At 40.7% G+C, this 19,557-nt stretch overlaps 1 protein-coding gene across 10 annotated transcripts in view; it reads left to right on the top strand.

The window, feature by feature from the left end:
- Nucleotides 1–19,557, top strand: part of ABCG2 (ATP binding cassette subfamily G member 2 (JR blood group)) — a 134,114-nt gene that overhangs the window by 50,803 nt on the left and 63,754 nt on the right. For 3 of the 10 annotated variants that reach the window (XR_014083097.1, XM_081594091.1, XM_081594016.1), the window contains exon 1: nt 6,587–6,726. The exons of 4 other annotated variants lie outside the window; for them this stretch is intronic. Coding sequence is in view for 1 of the 6 variants with exons in the window: in XM_081593993.1 (XP_081450119.1) it covers nt 7,187–7,200 (14 nt within the window). In the remaining 5 variants the exon portion in view is untranslated. Of the gene's footprint in view, nt 1–6,586; nt 6,727–6,876; nt 7,201–19,557 lie in introns of those variants that run through there. 3 more of the 10 variants (XM_081594059.1, XM_081594070.1, XM_081593993.1) reach the window with 3 other exon arrangements.

The following is a 19,557-nucleotide window of genomic DNA, read 5'->3' as shown; positions in this document are numbered from 1 at the left end:
ATACATACAGAAAAAGCAAAGAAAATCTTAAGTAAACAATTTGATGTATATTTAAAAAGTGAACATACCTGTATATCTGCCACCCTAACCTCTTTCTCTCTCTCTCTGTCTATATATATATGTATACATATTTTTATATTTATTATCAATATCCCAGAAGTTTCCATTATGTTCTACCCTAGTCATTGTCCCTTCCAAAGATAACTACTCATCTCACTTTTATCACTACACATGAGTTTTGTCTATTTGGGTTTGGGGGTTTTTTTGGCTTGTTTATTTTTATTGAAATATAATTGACATATAACAAATACACATACAAATATATATACGCATATATTTGATCTGAGTAACAGATATACAAGTATGTTTACTTTGTAAAGATACATCAAGCTGTTTACTTAGATTTTCTGTACATTTTCTATATGTGTATTATACTTCAATTAAAAAGTTTAAAGACTTTATACATATGTGAAATTTAGTTTGGTGAACTCTCAATGTTTAAACTTTCAGTCTATTTTTCAAGGACAAATGTTACATCTTCTGCCCCACTTTCTAACTCTGCAGGTTAATTATCTATACCTAATTACATACATTTTTCCCTCTACTATGCTTATTTTTTAGGGCTTGACTACCTCTGTGAACTTTACAACCAAATGAATTATTTGGTCTCTTGTCTGCTACATAAAGAAAATTATTAGAATCAAGGTGATCTGGCTTCACATCTGACCTCAACACCTCCACCACACCCTGCTTCCTCACCACTCCCCCCGCCACATTATGCTCTCTCTGTATTAATGCCATCTTCTTTTCTCCATACCCATAAAAGACATTGATAATCGGTTTTTGGTATTTCTCTTCTTTCCAAAATGGTCACTACCTTGGCAGAGTCTGTGTTTATTTAGATGACCAGTCCATCATCCTAGCTTTTGTGTTCTTTGATCTCAACTTAACCTTCAGTGTAGGCAGAATTCTAAAGATCCCCTTCTCCCCCCAGTGTCCAAGTTTCCACTGGTCACTTAACCAAGCATTAATCTAGGAACTGCTCTGAGGAATTCTGAAGTTGCGACTGAAGTTCCAACCGAGTTCATTCCAAAATAGTGAGATTATCTCGATGGGCCTGATGTAATCACATAGCCCTTTGAAAGAGGGAGATGAAATCTGAGAGAAGTTTGAGGACATGCTTTGAGATGGAGAGGAGTCACATGAGAAGAAACGTGGGCAGCCTGAAGAAGATGGTTTACTGTCAGCAAGGAAACAGGGTCCTCAATCCTAAAACTACAAAGAAATGGATTCTGCCAACAATTGGTCCTTAGCATATTCTTCAGATGGAAGTCTTCAGATAAGAATCCAGCTGACCGATACTTTGATTTGGATGCATGATAGCCTAAGTGGAGCCCAGCCTAGCCCACCTAGATTCCTGACCTTCAGAATTGTAAAATAATAAATGAGTATTGCTTTAAGATGCTAAACTGATGCCAAGTTCTTACTCAGCACTAGAAGACAGATATACCTTTCTTCCATTTCCGTAATTCTACTGTCATGTTCAAACCAAGGGACCTTGTCAAGCCTGGATTGCTAATATTATATGCCAGTTTCCTAGTCAGTGACTTCACCCTCTGGTTTCAGCTCTTCAGCCTCCAAGTGACCCTAATTTAGGTCCCCTTACCACCTCTCTCTTCCTGCCTTCACTTTTCTGTGATGAATCACTTAACCTGCTCAAACTCTTGCTCCATTTTTCTATTGCCTTACCCACCCAGAAAAACCACATCCTCAAATTTATTCAGCCTTCTAACCTGCTCTAGCTTTACTTCTCTGTGATTGGGAAAGCCATGTCCATTTGTAACTCTGATGTCACCACATTTATAGAATCCAGTCTTAGGGGTCTTGGTGCTCAGCAATCTCTCTTTAGGTCCCTTGGAAGAAAAACTTTTCGTCTACCAATTTAGGTCTAGTGGTGGTGGGGGAGGAGCTGAAAGTTAAATAACAACAGATTAAAGGAAAAAAGATAAAGTCCTGGGGTTTATAGACCAGTTTAATAGGGGAAAGTGGGGTCGGGAGAAAGGGATTCTTATTCCTTGGAAGGAAAGTTATGACCAACCTAGACAGCATATTAAAAAGCAGAGACATTGCTTTGCCAACAAAGGTCTGTCTAGTCAAGGCTATGGTTTTTACAGTAGTCATGTATGGATGTGAGAGTTGGACTATAAAGAAAGCTGAGTGCTGAAGAATTGATGCTTTTGAACTGTGGTGTTGGAGAAGACTCTTGAGAGTCCCTTGGACTTCAAGGAGATCCAACCAGTCCATCCTAAAGGAAATCAGTCCTGAGTGTTCACTGGAAGGACTGATGTTGAAGCTGAAACTCCAATACTTTGGCCACCTGATGCAAAGAACTGACTCATTGGAAAAGACCCTGATGCTGGGAAAGATTGAAGGTGGGAGGAGAAGGGGACAACAGAGGATGAGATGGTTGGATGGCATCACCAACTCAATGGACATGAATTTGAGTAAATTCCAGGAGTTGGTGGTAGACAGGGAGGCCTGGTGTGCTGCAGTCCATGGGGTCGCAAAGAGTCAGACACGACTGAGCGACTGAACTGAACTGACACGTGAATTTGCTAAGGGGGAACTGTGTTCACCACTTGGAGAATACACTAAGGAATGGACCAAGTCCTTACCACTTCCTTGCAATTGGTAGCCAGGCAAGCAGATAGAGAGAGCTCAAGGGGGCTGGGAGAGGTTTGGAGGATATTAAGAATTCTATGAGAAGGATGAAGAGAGCTTCTCATAGGTCCATATAAGAGCTTTGATAATAGGGTTGTCTGATTGATGGTGTTATAGGCCCAGGAAGCTTGTTCCTTTAATGAGAAGACTGTTTTTGATTTTTAGTTTCATTGCCATTCTGTATAATAAATCATACCCTTTATACTTTATCAACATTAAGTTAATTTGTGACCATCTGTTGCTGACATTCCATCAAGCACTGATACCCCTGTGAAAGCCTTACAAGCAAACACCCTTCACTGGTGTGATGTTTGGAAAGGAGTATTAGACTCCCTCCCTGCCCCCACTGCAAAATCTCCCGGTTATTTTTAGAGTTTTCAAAAGGGCGACTCAAGTGATTTTATGAATAAGACTATTGGCTTCCTTCCTGAAGGCATTTTGTCTGTATCATCTAGTTATGCCTATGTGCACTGCCTACAAAAACGCATGGTGACACCTTGGCCCCTCTAGTGCTCATTTAAGATCACCAATGATAACCACTCTAATGGCCAAAAGCAAAGAGGAATTAAAGAGCCTCTTGATGAGGGTGAAAGAGGAGAGTGAAAAATCTGGCTTAAAATTTAACATTCAAAAAACTAAGATCACGGTATCCAGTACCATCACTTCGTGGCAAATAGATCGGGAAAAAAATGTAAACAGTGACAGATTTTATTTTCTTGTGCTCCAAAATCATTGTGAATGGTGACTGCAGCCATGAAATTAAAAGGAGTGTGCTCCTTAGAAGAAAAGCTATGACAAACCTAGACAGCATATTAAAAAGCAGAGATATCACTTTGTGAACAAAGGTCCGTATAGTCAAAGCTATGGTTTTTCCAATAGTCTGATGCTGGGAAAGATTGAGGGCAGGAGGAGAAGGGGGAGACAGAGGATGAGATGGCTGGATGGCACCACTGACTGAGACATGAGTTTGGGCAAACTCTAGGAGATGGTGAAAGACTGGGAAGCCTGATGTGCTGTAGTTCATAGGGATGCAAGGAGTCAGATAACAGCTTAGCTACTGAACAACAACAATGATATGTGTGTCAAAGGTGTGGACTCCAGTTGGCCTCAGAGCTTTCAGTTGGGAAATCCTGACTTTGATAAGTCTATGATTTGACTGTAAGGCATGTAAAACATGACTGTGACTTCAAGGGAAGAGTCAAATGGGACTGAGCACAAAGCAATCTTAAATTGTTGGGAGATTGAATTAGGCACCAGCTTTTTGTGGGAAATTTAGCTATATGTATTAAAAACTTTTAAATGAGCATACCTTTTGCCTCAGCAATTCCCCATCTGGAAGTTACCTGAGTGTATAATGACAGAGCTTATAAAGATATTTTGTGAATAATAGGAAGATTGGTTAAAGTATGTAACAAACACTGAATACCATGTGCCCATTAAATATAAAGTTGTAGAAAGATTTTGAATGACAGGGAACCATGTTGCAAAATAGCAGTTTTACAAAATATTAACAGTAATAGCTACCATCTAGTGTGTGTGTGTGCGCTCAGTTGTGTCTGACTCTCCACAAAGCCCACCAGGCTTCTCTGTTCATAGAATTTTCCAGGCAATAGTACTGCCATGAGTTGCTGTTTCCTACTCCAGGGGAGCTTCCTGACCCAGGGATTGAACCTTGGTCTCTTGCCTCTCCTGCATTCAGTTCAGTTCCGTCGCTCAGTCATGTCTGACTCTTTGTGACGCCATGGACTGCAGCATACCAGGCCTCCCTGTCCATCACCAACTCCTGGAGTTTACTCAAACTCATGTCCATTGAGTTGGTGATGCCATCCAACCATCTCATCCTCTGTCGTCCCCTTTTCCTCCCACCTTCAATCTTACCCAGCATCAGGGTCTTTCCAAATGAGTCAGTTCTTTGCATCAGGTGGCCAAAGTATTGGAGTTTCAGCTTCAACATCAGTCCTTCCAGTGAACACTCAGGACTGATTTCCTTTAGGATGGACTCCTGCATTGGCCAGCGGATTCTTTATCACTGCGCTACCTAGGAAGCCCCAGCATCTATTGAGTGCTATTTAATGACATTACATACATTATCAGTGCTTTACACACATTATCTCATTTAATGTGACTATCCTGAGAGATCCTTTCCCCTGATTACCAATAACTACTTAAAGACTAAGGAACTAGTTCAAGTCTCCAGGGTTTGGGAGAGCCAGAATTCAGACACAGACTATCTGACTCCAGAGATGATGATGTTCATCCCTGTACTTTGTATACAACCCCATTTTTGTTTTTTAAGAAAATATGTATGCAGAGAAAAAGACTAAAAGCAGATGGTATATGGCTGATGGGTACAGATGATTTTCATCTATTTCTTGATATGTAATAAGAGAGGGACAAAAAGCTTAGTTAAATGGAAAGGAAAAAGAGATTAAGAACACATCTAGGGACTTCCCTGATGGTCTAGTGCTTAAGACTCCATGCTTCCACTGCAGGAAGCATTGGTTTGATCCCTGCCCGGAACTAAGATCTTCATTGGCTGAAACAGTGGGTGCTGTGGGGTCAAAAAAAAGAGAACACATGCAGTAGTTGTCCCAATAACCAAGCACTATAAATACTGGCCGGTTATTCTGTTCAGAGAGGGTGAGCAGAGCGCAGTGGTCTGCGAAACTGAGTCACCCATTTACCCTCCTAACTTTTGACCTTGTGCAAAATGGCCTCATTTGGGCCAGTTGGGTAGTCTTTAGGTTCCTCCCCCCCTAATATTCTGTTACCTAAAATACCCAAACACTAAATGAGAAAACAGGGTATTTGAAAATAGTTGGTTTTGTTCAGTCACTAAGTTGTGTCTGACTCTTTCTGACTCCATGGACTGTAGCCGGCCAGGCTCCTCTGTCCATGGGATTCTCCAGCAAGAAGACTGAGTGGGTTGCCATTTCCTTCTCCAGGGGCTCTTCCTGACCCAGGGATCAAATCTGTGTCTCCTGCTTGGCAGGTGGCTTCTTTACCACTAAGTAGGCAAATTGTTTACCACTGAGCCACCTGTGAAGCTTAGCCCAAAGTAAAATGTTAACTTAAAACGACTCATTTCTTTGCAATGCAATGCAATTATGAAATGCTGGCTTCAATCTGAAATTTTCGAACAGAATTTGATGGCCATGACCCGCTTGAGAAAGCGTTAGGAAGAGGTTATGAACCCTTTTCCTGACTCTGCACACTCTCGCAGCTTTTCTACACGATCGGAGTATTGAACAGATGCATGTATTACAGGATTGTGAGGAACACATGTAAACTATTTATTGTAATATTTTCATTCAAAAAGTTTTGTTTCCCCCTCCCGACACCCTTAGATTCAGTTCCTGATTTTATTGCCCCTGGGACTCAGGCACTTCATTTCTCAGAAGCTCATTCATTAGAGACCGCCTACTTGCCCCGGGGGTGGACAATGTGTGTGACAGGAAAAAACCTCGGTGCCAGGGTCCCCTGGTACTTAAGGGTGTGGGATACTGGCAGTGGCCAAATTCGCCCAGGTCAGACCAGGTACTGACCCGCCCGGGTAGCATTTTGTGGTCTCCAGGGGTACTCCCCACTGTCTATTTCATACCAGCCCCGGAAGCAGGAGTTGTAGTGTAGCTTTGTCCCCGCAAGCCCAGGGATAGTCATCTCCCTGACCCCTTCCCCGCGGCCGGGTGACGGTCAGGTCCAGTACCTGGCTGGGTCCACTAATGACACTTGCGTGCTCTCAGCCCAGACGCCGGGCGCTTATCGCAGCCAGGCAGCGCCACGCCTTTTACGGGCCCTCGGGCATCGACCTCGAGGGAGCTAGGGCGCGAGGGAGGGGCCGCAGCCGGGCGCTGTCCCGGTCAGCAGTCTAAAGCTTGCGAAGTGAAGCTGCAGTCGGTGCCGCCTGCGCTCGCTCGTCAGCCCCCGACCGCCGGGTCGCCGCCCGCTCTCTCCGACGTGACGGTAACCCGGGGCTAGTGCCTTCCCAGGTCAGCCGCTGCGCCGGTGAGTGCGGGGCGCTAGGGGGGCTCGCGGGCGCAGAGGGTGGGCTGCCGCCGGGGTCGTGGGCGTCGGTCGGGGAAAGTCGCCCCCGGCCGGGCTTTGCCGCCAGCGCGGCCTGTGTCCTGAATCCCGCCCCGTTACCGGGCGAGTCCCGAGCGCGCGAGACGCTAGAGGGAGTCCCCGGCGGTCAGACAGGGACTGGGGAGACGCTGGAAGGAGGAAAGGAGCCAGAGAGTTTTTCTAAAAGCTTTTCACCATTTAGGAAGCACTGTACGGATGCCTGATATCATTGTTAAGTAGGAGCTGCTTCCGTAGGGTATGTTTGGAAGGTCCGGCTGACTCAGCGTTTTATATAAATGATTGTTAGTACTCTGCCTCTGAGCACAACCGCTCCTGAGATTGAAGCCTTCGGTTAAAACTGAACCGCTAACTGAGTGAGTCAATTGTGAAAACCATTTGGAATATGTGGCATGAAAGGTCCGTGGCTATTGCGTGTGCATTTGGTAGGCAATAGAAAACGGTACAATTGAAATGACTGGGTTTTAATCATTCCCTCTCCCTTTCATTTCAAAGTGAGTATGAAACAGACTGAAAATTTAGACTCCCTCCCACCCCCCCGACCCCCCACCAGAAAACGCTCCTTGGTGCAACCGATTCCATGTCTGGTAGTGTGTGTTCGCCAGTTGGTAAAACTCTTACCTTTCCCCAAATGTATGATATTGGATAGATAAAAAGTTATTGAGTATGGAGGTAGCAGAGAAATTTGTTAATATTGGTAACTTTAAAGGGATTAACCGATATATTCTATGCCTATTTCTTCTCCCTAGGACATAAAGTTTGTCCCCAACTTTGGTTGGTGTGCTAAAGCATTATTGAGCTGCCTTTTGTAATTTTTCTGTGGATAGTTGACTCAATGATTAACTTCAAAAAATGAACCAACTTATTAAAAGTACTTATTAAAAATGCTACTGAAGTTAGAATACAGAAAAATACATAACCAAAAAAGTTAGATTGTAAATCTAGCAAACAGTTTAAAAAAATACCCATAATGTTGCTTCATTTCATTTTTTCACTCAGTGGTAGAAATATAAAAGCTCATACCACTTTCAGGAAAAAAAAAAGATTTATAGTAATGAATGTTTATTGGTCATCTTTGTTCTGGACCCTGGACGTTTAGCTAGAGCTCCCTTAGGTACTGTTGCATCAAAATGATATTCCCTGGTGGCTCAGAGGTTAAAGCGTCTACCTCCAGTGCGGGAGACCTGGGTTTGATCCCTGGGTCGGGAAGATCCCCTGGAGAAGGAAATGGCAAACCACTCCAGTATTCTTGCCTGGAGAATCCCATGGACGGAGGAGCCTGGTAGGCTACAGTCCGCGGGGTCGCAAAGAGTCGGACACGACTGAGCGACTTCCCTTTCCCTTTCCCTTACAGCCAAAATCAATTTCTACATTTATTTGTGTTAAGCGTTCATGAGCTTTTGAGGCAAGCCTAAGTATTACAAATGGAAAGTGAAATGCACCAAGAAAAGAGTCACTGTGGGGGGAGTACATTTGAATGTATGTGGACAGCGAATTAAAGTTACATCTTGGAAGCTAGAATATAAATGGACCAATCGGTCACACAATTCAGTGAGGACAAAGGCAGGAAATATACACAAGCTCCTTAGAGAAGCTTTTCCTGACATCTACTTCTGAGGGAAATGTCTTATATCACAGAAGGCTGCAGAGGAGACTGAAGTATAGTGGTGGAAGAGTCTCCTGAGTGCCCACCCATAGTTCATGCAATCGTGCATTTTCTAGGACTGTTTGCTGTAGTTGTCATTCTCCTTACCATAAGTATTATGAGAAACACTCGTAGGATGCTAACCCTCTATGGTCCCACATGCTCTGGTTTGATAGTTTGGGAATCAATCTGGATTTTATAGAGGGGTAGGTAGACCTCATGTCTTCAGATATTCTGTTTCTCTCAGGCATTTCTGACAGAAGTTTGGTATCAGTTGAAGTTATATAAAGTGAGAAGTTTTATTCTATGTTGCTTACTGGGGTTAGAGGTTAAGATTGAGCTCTTTTAGTGAAACTTAAAGAACCTGAATGACCATCCTTGATACAGGATATATAGGTCTGTGCTATGCTATGCGTAGTCGCTCAGTCGTGTCTGACTCTTTGTGACCTCATTGTAGCCTGCCAGGCTCTTCGGTCCTTGGGGATTCTTCAGGCAAGGATACTAGAGTGGGTTTCCATGCCCTCCTCCAGGGGGTCTTCCCAACCCAGGGATAGAACCCATGTCTCCCTCATTGCAGGCAGATTCTTTACCATCTAAACCACCAGGGAAGCGCAAGAATACTGGAGTGGGTATCCTATCCCTTCTCCGGGAACCCTATTCAGACTCAGGAATCAACCAGGGTCTCCTGCATTGCAGGTGGATTCTTTACCAGCTAAGCTACCAGGGAAGCACATATAGATCTACAGTAAGCTAAAGTTTATCCTTTTAAAAAATCAGTTCTGAGTTCAGGATGTGAACCAATAATGATGGAGTATGTAGATGAATTTGGCTTCATAGTTTTTTTTTCCCAACAGCAGTTTTATGAAATCTAATTCACATATCATACAGTTCATACCTATTTAAAGTGTACAGTCTCTGCAGTCTTCACATTTTCATCATTCTCTCCCCTAAAAATCTGTTAACACTCACTCCTTCTCACCATAATCCCCTTAACCCCTGTAGTTTTTTGGAAACCAGTGTTCTGCTTCACAAGGAGACTATTAGAAAGTGGACATCTAATTTTTGAGCCACATACTTACCTTGTTTATAGAAATAAGTAAAATATTCAGAGAATCGTAGCATTGAAATTTAGTGGTGTTCTGTTGTTTAAAATGAGGTGGGTGGGTGTGGGTGAAGCAGAAGTGCTGCCTGCATCCCAATTCCAGTGAAGAAGTTTTGTTTTTGGCAAGAAAGGGGGAATGAAATCTTAAAACTCCATTGAAAATGCTGATTACTATCTCAGTCCCTTTGCAACTGAAAAGACCTGTTACTCTTTAGAGCAATGGTTGGCTGGAAATTACTGCTTAGATGCAGGTAGCAGTAGGTAGTTCTCTGTCATTTCACAGTATTTAAGTTCTTACCTGGAAGCATAAAAACAGAAGTCTCTAGAAAGCAGCAAGCCCGGTTCGCTCCCTCTGAAGATACTTGAGCTGAGTGTCTTACAAGGAAAAGAGGAAAGATTGCCTGAGGGGTACCCAAACTTCAGATGTTTTGCACAGGAGACTTGTCTCTTCTCTTCTTGTCCTGCTGAGTGGGCAGTTCTACGCTGACCACACCCTGACTTCACCCTAGAGGAGTGAAAAGAAGGGATGCAAAAGGTAGAGGGACCACAGAATCCTTAGAAAGGGAGAATAAAGTATTTCATTTTACAATTTTTCCTCCACCATCCCTTATTAGTTTGGAATGCCATGTGAAAGTTCACCATAAAGAAGGCTGAGCCCTGAAGCGCTGATGCTTTCAAAACTCTTGAGAGTCCCTTGGACTGCAAGGAGATCAAATCAGTCAATCCTAAAGAAAATCAGCCCTGCATATTCATTGGAAGAACTGATGCTGAAGCTGAAGTTCCAATTCTTTGGCCACCTGATGTGAAGAGCTGACTCACTGGAAAAGACCCTGATGCTGGGAAAGATTGAAGGCATCAGGAGAAGGGGATGACAGAGGATGAGATGATGGTTGGATGGCATCACCATCTCGATGGACATGAGTTTGAGCAAGCTCTGGGAGTTGGTGATGGACAGGAAAGCCTGGTGTGCTGCAGTCCATTGGATCACAAAGAGTCAGACACGACTGAGCAACTGAACAGAACTGAAATTAAAAAAAATTTTGAGAAGTTGAAGCAGTGGCTATATTTCCCATCCACATTTTTTCCAATACTTTGGCCACATGATGGGAAGAACCAACTCACTGGAAAAGACCCTGATGCTGGGAAAGATTGAGGGCAGGAGGAGAAGGGGGCGACAGAAGATGAGATGGCTGGATGGCATCATTGATTCAATGAATGTGAGTTTGAGCAAATTCTGGGAGATAGTGAAGGACAGGGAAGCCTGGAGGGTTGCAGTCCATGGGGTTGCAAAGACTTGGATATGACTGTGACTGAGAGCTGGTGATGGACAGACAGGCCTGGCGTGCTGCAATTCATGGGGTCGCACAGAGTCAGACATGACTGAGCGACTGAACTGAACTGAACTGAACAGCAACAACAAAGATAAGATTACCAGGTCTTCAGAATTAATAAAAGGAAATGACCATTAATTGGTGAATGCTTGCTGTCTGCAGGTGGTTTTTATATTCATTCTCATTTTTTGGTCACACCAAGCCTTTCACGGAGGTATTGGAGTTTCATACTTACAGAGGAGGAGGCAGAGAATTCACAGGGTTATTTATTGCTGGGACAAAGTACTTTATTAAATTTCACCAACTCTTTTTTTTTTTTTAAACTTAGCCTGGTCATTTGTTTCACATCTTCTTTTCATGTTCACAGAGCAGCTGAGTTCATTGTAAAGGCATGCAGGGACAGTGAAAAGAGCCTGTGAGAACAGGGAGGCCCAGACCTACCTAACTTGGGTCTAGTCACTGTGTCATGAAATCTCTTCATCTCTCTGGACCAGTTTCTTCATGGGACTAGAGAATATAGGAATTAGAGCAAGAGAGTTCTGATTTTATTTAAGGAGACCAGAAGTGGAATATGAATTAGTAGAAATTGCCAGAATAGTAGTAAGTGTTAGGTATGCTGAGAATTCTTAGTATTCTTATCTGATCCGACAATAAAGGATTCTGCAAACCATCTACTTTGATTTAGAATCTTTCTGATCCATTTCTCCTTTTCATAACATAGGGAGACTGTTATATGTCTTTCTAGGATATCTCATATGATATTAATAGTTACCCCAAATAAACATATTTACTTCAGAAACCTAAAGTAGTAGGCTAACTGTAGTTAAAAACCTAATAGTATCATTTCAGTTATTGCTTCAATCTAATAGTACTGTTATTATCATGCCAAACCATTCACTGCTTCCACCTGGAATCTAAGCTATGAGTATAATCCATTTGACATGTGCAATATTGTTTTATACCCAGCTATTTCTAGCAACCTAGGGCCAGGTGACTCATTACGTTTGCTACAGTGTACACTAATATGTGCTATTTAGCTCTTTCCTGGGTCTACAAGCTATTCCTTGTGTTCTGATTTCATACTTAGATATATACCTTCCCTCTCCCCCAGTGAGATATGTTCTATCTAGCCTCCTAGAAGGTCACCCCTACCAGAAGTAAATTCAAGTGGTTTGAATTTTTCAACAAAAATAAAATTGTTATTCTCTCCCTCTGTAATATTAAAAACTAGGAAAAGAGATCTTTGGTGCATTATTCTTTATAAAACAATGCTTTTCCAAATATGTGCAGCTGTGGCTGGGTTGCAGAGGTCTTGATGAGGAAGTTTTAAAGAACAAAGATGGCAGTTAAGTCTAATATTACACTAGCTTATAAACATTGAAAAATATTGGGGTTATTATTTTTTTTAATTTTTAATTTTGAAATCATTTTTAGACTTACTTGGGCCACAGGACTGGAAAAGGTCAGTTTTCATTCCAATCACAAAGAAAGGCAATGCCAAAGAATGCTCAAACTACTGCACAATTGCACTCATCTCACACATTAGAAAAGTAATGCTTTAAGCATTGGAGAATTTTAATTCTCCAAGCCAGGCTTCAGCAATACATGAACCGTGAACTTCCAGATGTTCAAGCTGGTTTTAGAAAAGGCAGACGAGCCAGAGATCAAATTGCCAACATCGGCTGAATCATCGAAAAAGCAAGAGGGTTCCAGAAAAACATCTATTTCTGCTTTATTGACTATGCCAAAGCCTTTGACTGTGTGGATCACAATAAACTGTGGAAAATTCTGAAAGAGACGGGAATACCAAACCATCTCACCTGTCTCTTGAGAAACCTGTATGCAGGTCAGGAAGCAACAGTTAGAACTGGACATGGAACAACAGACTGGTTCCAAATAGGAAAAGGAGTACGTCAAGCCTGTATATTGTCACCCTGCTTATTTAACTTATATGCAGAGTACATCATGAGAAACACTGGGCTGGAGGAAGCACAAGCTAAAATCAAGATTGCTGGGAGAAATATCAATAACCTCAGATATGCAGATGACACCACCCTTATGGCAGAAAGTGAAGAAAAACTAAAGAGCCTCTTGATGAAAGTGAAAGAGGAGAGTGAAAAAGCTGGCTTAAAATTCAACATTCAGAAAACTAAGATCATGGCATCTGGTCCCATCACTTCATGGCAAATAGATGGACAGTGGAACAGTGGCAGACTTTATTTTTTGGCGCTCCAAAATCACTGCAGATGGTGACTGCAGCCATGAAATTAAAAGACACTTACTCCTTGGAAGAAAAGTTATGACCAACCTATTGGTCAGCATATTAAAAAGCAGAGACATTGCTTTGCCAACAAAGGTCCATCTAGTCAAGGCTATGGTTTTTCCAGTAGTCATGTATGGATGTGAGAGTTGGACTATAAAGAAAGCTGAGTGCAGAAGAATTGATGCTTTTGAACTGTATTGTTGGAGAAGACTCTTGAGAGTCCCATGGACAACACGGAGATCCAACCAGTCCATCCTAAAAGAGATCAGTCCTGAATGTTCATTGGAAGGACTGATGTTGAAGCTGAAACTCCAATACTTTGGCCACCTGATGCAAAGAACTGACTCATTGGAAAAGACCCTGATGCTGGGAAAGATTGAGGGCAGAAGGGGACAACAGAGGATGAGATGGTTGGATGGCATCACCGACTCGATGGAACTGAAATGTTGTAGAAAATGGTACAGAGAGTTCCTATAACATCTTATGTAACTATAGTACCATTGTTGAAACTAAACTATAAATTTATTTGGATTTCATCAGCTTTTCACTATCTTTTTTCTATTCAAGATCCAGCCTCACAGCTCACATTGCATTTGATTGTTGTATATCCTTAATTTCCTTCAAACTATGACAACTCCTCAACCTTATATTGTTTTTCCTGACCTTGACACTTACAATGAGTACTGTTCAGTTATTTTGTAGAATGTCTTGCAATTAATACTGGATATTTTCTCATGATTAGATTGAAGTTATGCATTTTAGGAAGAAAGTGGAGAAGGAAATGGCAACTCACTCTGGTATTCTTGCCTGGAAAATCCCACAGATGGAGAAGCCTGGCAAGCTATTGTCCATGGGGTGGCAAAGAGTCGGACATGACTGAGCAACTTCACTAGAAGTAATCCCAGTGCATCATATCAGGGTACATGATGTCTTATTACTGATGTAAACTTTGGCTAAGTGCTGTCTGTCAGGTCCCTGATGGTTATCATTTTCCCCTTTGTATTTAATATATATCATGGGAGAGAAACTTGGGCCTTGCAAATATCCTGTTTCTCCTTAAGTCTTTATTCACTAGTTTTAGTCCGTTGGTGGAACTGGATGTACATGGTTACATGTACAGTTCTAACAGTGTTGTTCTAACAGTGATTTACAGATTGTTTTTCTCATTACTTCCCTTTATTAATGAGAATTTTATAAGGAAGAGCTGTTCCTTCATTTATTTATTCACTGTATAAATATAGACCAATTGTATAGGTTATAGTTCAATACAGTCATTATTTAATTGCTGATCAAATGGTTCCACCATTGGCCACTGGGAGCTCTTCTTTCAGGTTGGCCCCTGTGCCCTTTTGACATACCACCTCCCCATCATGAAATGCTCCAGGCTCATTTTTCTATTTTCCATGCTCCGACCCTGTCATCAACCATTTTTCCAAGGCACTCTGGTTCCTTGTTTTGGAGGCTGTTATTATAAGAAACCAAGATCTGGTGTGTTACTGAGGTTGCTTTGAACTTTTTAAGTTTCATAGATTTGTGACTTAGCAAATGCATCTCTACAGGAGGAGTAATGCCTTAAATTTCAAAGACTCTAGAGACCATAGTTGCCAATTTGCATTCAGTCTCTTATGGGAAAGAAATAAAATTGGAAGGGCTAGAATTTTAAAATTCCCAGTTTTTCTCAGATGAAGACCTGTAAGTGTTTATAAAACAAATAGAATAAACACATTAATTTTTATTTACTCAGGCTCTGATAAGAAAGTAGCTTGTTATTTAAACTATGTCCTGACTAATGGCTGAATGTATGTGAAGGGGAGATATGCATAGATCATATCTTTCAGAAATGCAAAATGTCTTTAAATGAATTTTGAGATCCTGGCCCTCATTTCCCCACATGACAGACTTCCGGGTAAGTCTTTGAGCCTACTTACTCATTCTGAAAAGAAAGATTTTAGGCAAGATTTTCATTTCTCTTGTCTCTTAGTGGGCTCAGAGGACCCCTTAATATCCAGAAATTTTGGACCCTTTCTCTATATTTTAGTTATAATTTTAGTGTGTGTTTATTGGTTCACTGGTTTAAAAGATTCAGTTTAATTTCAGATCCGATTTATGTTAATCATGCCAGCTTACTTTTGATATTGAAATTTACTTGGTTAAACTTTATTTTAATCTAAGCCAGTCCGGACCATGTACAGAAGTCTTTTCTAAGGGTTCCATTTCCACAAACCTTCTTTTACTTTCTTTCTACTGTTAGGTTTTGTCCTATGCTTTTCCTTTCTCTCTCTCTAGGATAAAATTACTTTATTTTCCCTCAACAATTGTATTTTCATTTCTTACACCTTTTTTTCTTTCATACAAAGATGTTTTCCTTACCAATTTTAGTTGTCTCAATTATATGCATTAACCAGAATTCTAACTTTTTAAAAACCTTAATTTCTAGTGAAAACTAAGAAGTATGCAATTATAAACTGTTTTTCATATTATTATTCTGTAGATGGGCAAAATCACAAATACTGTTTATGATTTCTAAAAAATATGTGGTTTTTTAATAGAAAATTTTTCAATGTGATATTTTTATTAATAGACCTAAATATCTTCTCTGTAAAAAGGCAGCCTATGTTGAGTAATTAATGTTTCAGTATCTTATTTTATTTGGGAATGATCTATATATTTGGGAATGATCTAGATATTTAAATGGAGAAGGAAGAATATGGCAATCCACTCCAGTATTCTTGCCTAGAGAATCCCATGGACAGAGGAGCCTGGTGGGCTGCTGTCCATGGGGTTGCACAGAGTCGGACACAACCGAAGTAACTTAGCATGCATGAATGCATTGGAGAAGGAAATGGCAACCCACTCCAGTATTCTTGCCTGGAGAATCCCAGGGATGGAGGAGCCTGGTGGGCTGCTGTCTGTGGGGTCGCACAGAGTAGGACACGACTGAAGCGACTTGGCAGCAGCAGCAGCAGATATTTAATAATTTCCATCATTTCACTTAATTTAGCAAAACTATAAATATTAAGTCACCAAAAATCTGGAGAAACTGTCTTTAAGTAGACAAACCATAAAACATAATTATTCTTATAGAATTTACCTAAAAATTGTTACTCCATTTATATCTGTTGAATTATAGTTATATTTAGATTACTCATGAAAACTGAGACATTACACAAAATGAGCCATCATTTCAAGATATTTTTCTTGAGAATTTTATAAAAGAGATAGTATGACCTATTTAATTTTTGGTAAACCTAGGTGCAATAAAAGTAAGAACGATCTATATTCATTAAACCAACAAATTTAAACTTTAAAACTGATTATTAGTATAATATTGACTATTTCCCAGATCACAGGAACTTGAAATTTATTTGGGTTGGCTTTTTTTAAAGTAACTTAATTTAAAAAAAAAATTTTTTTTTAAGATTTTTTATTTTTAATTTTTTGGCCAAGGCCTGCAGCATGTGGAATCTTAGTTCAGTGACCAGGGATCATTCCCAGGCCCCTCGGCAGTGAGCATGCAGAGTCCTAACCACTGGACTGCCAGGGAATTTGCAGGCTAGTTTTTTATTATATTTAAAAAATATCAATTTGTAAGTGATTACTTTGTCAACAAAGGTCCATCTAGTCAAGGCTATGGTTTTTCCAGTAGTCATTAATGGATGTGAGAGTTAGACTATAAAGAAAGCTGATTGCAGAAGAATTGATGCTTTTGAACTGTGGTGTTGGAGAAGACTCTTGAGAGTCCCTTGGACTGCAAGCAGATCCAACCAGTCCATCCTAAAGGAGATTAGTCCTGGGTGTTCATTGGAAGGACTGATGTTGAAGCTGAAACTGGCCACCTGATGCGAAGAGCTGACTCATTGGAAAAGACCCGACTCATTGGAAAAGACCCTGATGCTGGGAAAGATTGAAGGTGGGAGGAGAAGGGGATGACAGAGGATGAGATGGTTGGATGGCATCACCGACTCAATGGACATGAGCTTGGGTTAATTCTGGGGGTTGGTGATGGACAGGGAGGCCTGGCGTGCTGCGGTCCATGGGGTCGCAAATAGTTGGACGCGACTGAGCGAGCGAATGAACTGAACTTTTACATCAATTAAATATAGCTTTTTTATATGTTTAATTTTGATAATATTATCTGGAGTTAGGAACATATCATATGTGTAATGTACACATAGAAATATAAAAAGGCATAACTAGAGACTTCATAGCTTCATTTGAAAACTTAGTCATGTATCAGTTATTGCATTATAAATTTACTAGTTTATAAATAACAATTTGAATAAGTTAAATATATTTGCTCGGATGACTAAAGCTTTTCAATATTTGTGGAGAATATTTTAAGGTTTGTATTTGTCCTTGATAAATCCTGAAGGAGGCTGTGAATTAGATTTGGTGAGGGAGGCTTTCCAGCAGTTTGAGTTCAGCAAAGCCTGTTTTTTTCTCTCTCCCTCTCGTTTTTTTTTTTGGTTCAGGTTCTACCAGATTGAGCTCAGTCTCAGGTCCCTGTAGGCTGTACTTACGTTTCTGATATGTAGAGATTTGTAAGACAAGACAGTTGCTTTTAATTCCTGAGAGAACTGGTCTGCCACCTATATGGTACTGAAAGATTGATTTGCCCAACTACATTTTCTTTATTTGCTTCTTTAGATCAGTAAAAAGATTTCCAACTACAGTGAAAATCAAGAGTTATATGTTCTAGAACTTTAGGGTTCAGTTTATTCTGCTTTCCAAGTTTTGCACAAGCCATTCAATAAAGGCCCTCTTTTTGAGTATACAAATTAAACCCAGAGCAGTTTACCCTAGGGACTAAAAATCTTCATTCTTTTTATTAATTCCTGAATATTAGCCCCCAGTTTTATTTCATATTGTGTGGGCTCAGGTAACCCTATTGATTTTCCTTTGTGAGTTTAATCAATGTTGCCTGAGGGGCAGATTTATAAGCCCTATCTTACACCAGGCAAGGGAGACCTAAGTTTATCCCATAATATAATTGGCAGAAGAGATTTAACCATCTTATATAAAGCCCGTTTAAACATACCAACTTTTATAAACTTTCATCTCAATTCTCTCAGCTCTTATATCTGTAATTTTAACCTCCATTAAGTCCCCATCAACCAGTCTTGGTCTTACACAGAGTCCCAGAAACGTTTCTTTTTATCTCCCTGACCACATTATCCATTTTTATATAAAATGCTTTGGGTTTCCCAGCTCAGGGGTTGAGCCAAGGGACTCAGGACCTTTCGCTGATATTTTAACTTGATTAATTGGCTTAACTGTTGCCCCAAGCAATTGAATTTTCTAGCAGCCTTTTAAATATGTATATGTTTTGCTGTGCTTAATAGCTCAGTGTGTCTGACTTTTTGCGACCCCATGGAGGAGCCTGGTAGTCCACCAGGCTCCTGTGGACATGGGGGATTCTCCAGGCCAGACTACTGGAGTGGGTTGCCAGGCCCTCCTCCAGGAGATCTTCCTAACCCAAGGATCGAACCCAAGTCTTCTGCATTGTAGGCAGATTCTTTACTGTCTGAGCCACCAGGGAAGCCCAAAATGGGGTAAACAGAGTGGACTTGTTTGGGGTTCTTTAATGATGGGGACCAATAGGGAGTCCCTTTGGCCATCCAACCTTAGCGTTGTATCAAAATGTTTGTCTTGATACATTTATTTATTGTTTTATTTATCCCATTTCTTAACCATCTAAAGATTTTTATTGTTTTGGAACAAGTCCCTTTAAAATTTCTACCTTGTTGGGAAGATGTCTCTAGACTTTCTCTGCAGTTTTTTCTTATTCCTGTTAATCAACCTAGTTAACAATCTAATGCTTTTATTAGCATCTGTAAGACCCGTTGAGGGGAAATTGACCATAGATTCAGCTTCCCAAACTTTTTTTGTTGTTGCTATTTGTTTGCCTTAAACTAAGGGAGTTAAGGTTAGCCATTATATTTTTTTGTATCCACTTTCTACTTTGGTCTTTTCATAGGTGCCAATAATACAGCTGTTAACAGTGAGAGTTCTTTAAAAATTTACCAGTTTAGAAGTTTCTTCAATTTTAATCTCCATTGTCTGGCCATTGTCAGAGCTCTCATAACACAGGGAGGAAAAAAAAGTCTTAAGAAGATCAGGTAAAACGTTTATATCTCAAAGACACAGGGGGAGAAATGCTAGTTCCTCCTTTGAAAAGTTTTTTGTTCTTTTAAGATCAGAATTCCGAGAAGATGTTTTATCAAGCTGGCTTTTTCTAGCTGCACACATGCACACAAAAATTAACTTCAGAGTGCTAAAAGAACCCATATTTTGTCCTTTTTAAGGTGAGATTTCCTTTAATTCCAAACAAAGCAGGTACTTGCAGGAATAAATTCTGTACATACATAATAAAGTCTTCTCAGAGTCTCTCAACGGTGGTAATCCAGTTTTCTTT

The sequence above is a fragment of the Giraffa tippelskirchi genome, chromosome 1, assembly GCF_054371585.1.
Source record: "Giraffa tippelskirchi isolate mGirTip1 chromosome 1, T2T-mGirTip1v1.2.pri, whole genome shotgun sequence".
NCBI classification, from domain to species: domain Eukaryota; kingdom Metazoa; phylum Chordata; class Mammalia; order Artiodactyla; family Giraffidae; genus Giraffa; species Giraffa tippelskirchi.
This window is presented reverse-complemented; position numbering and strand designations above follow the sequence as displayed.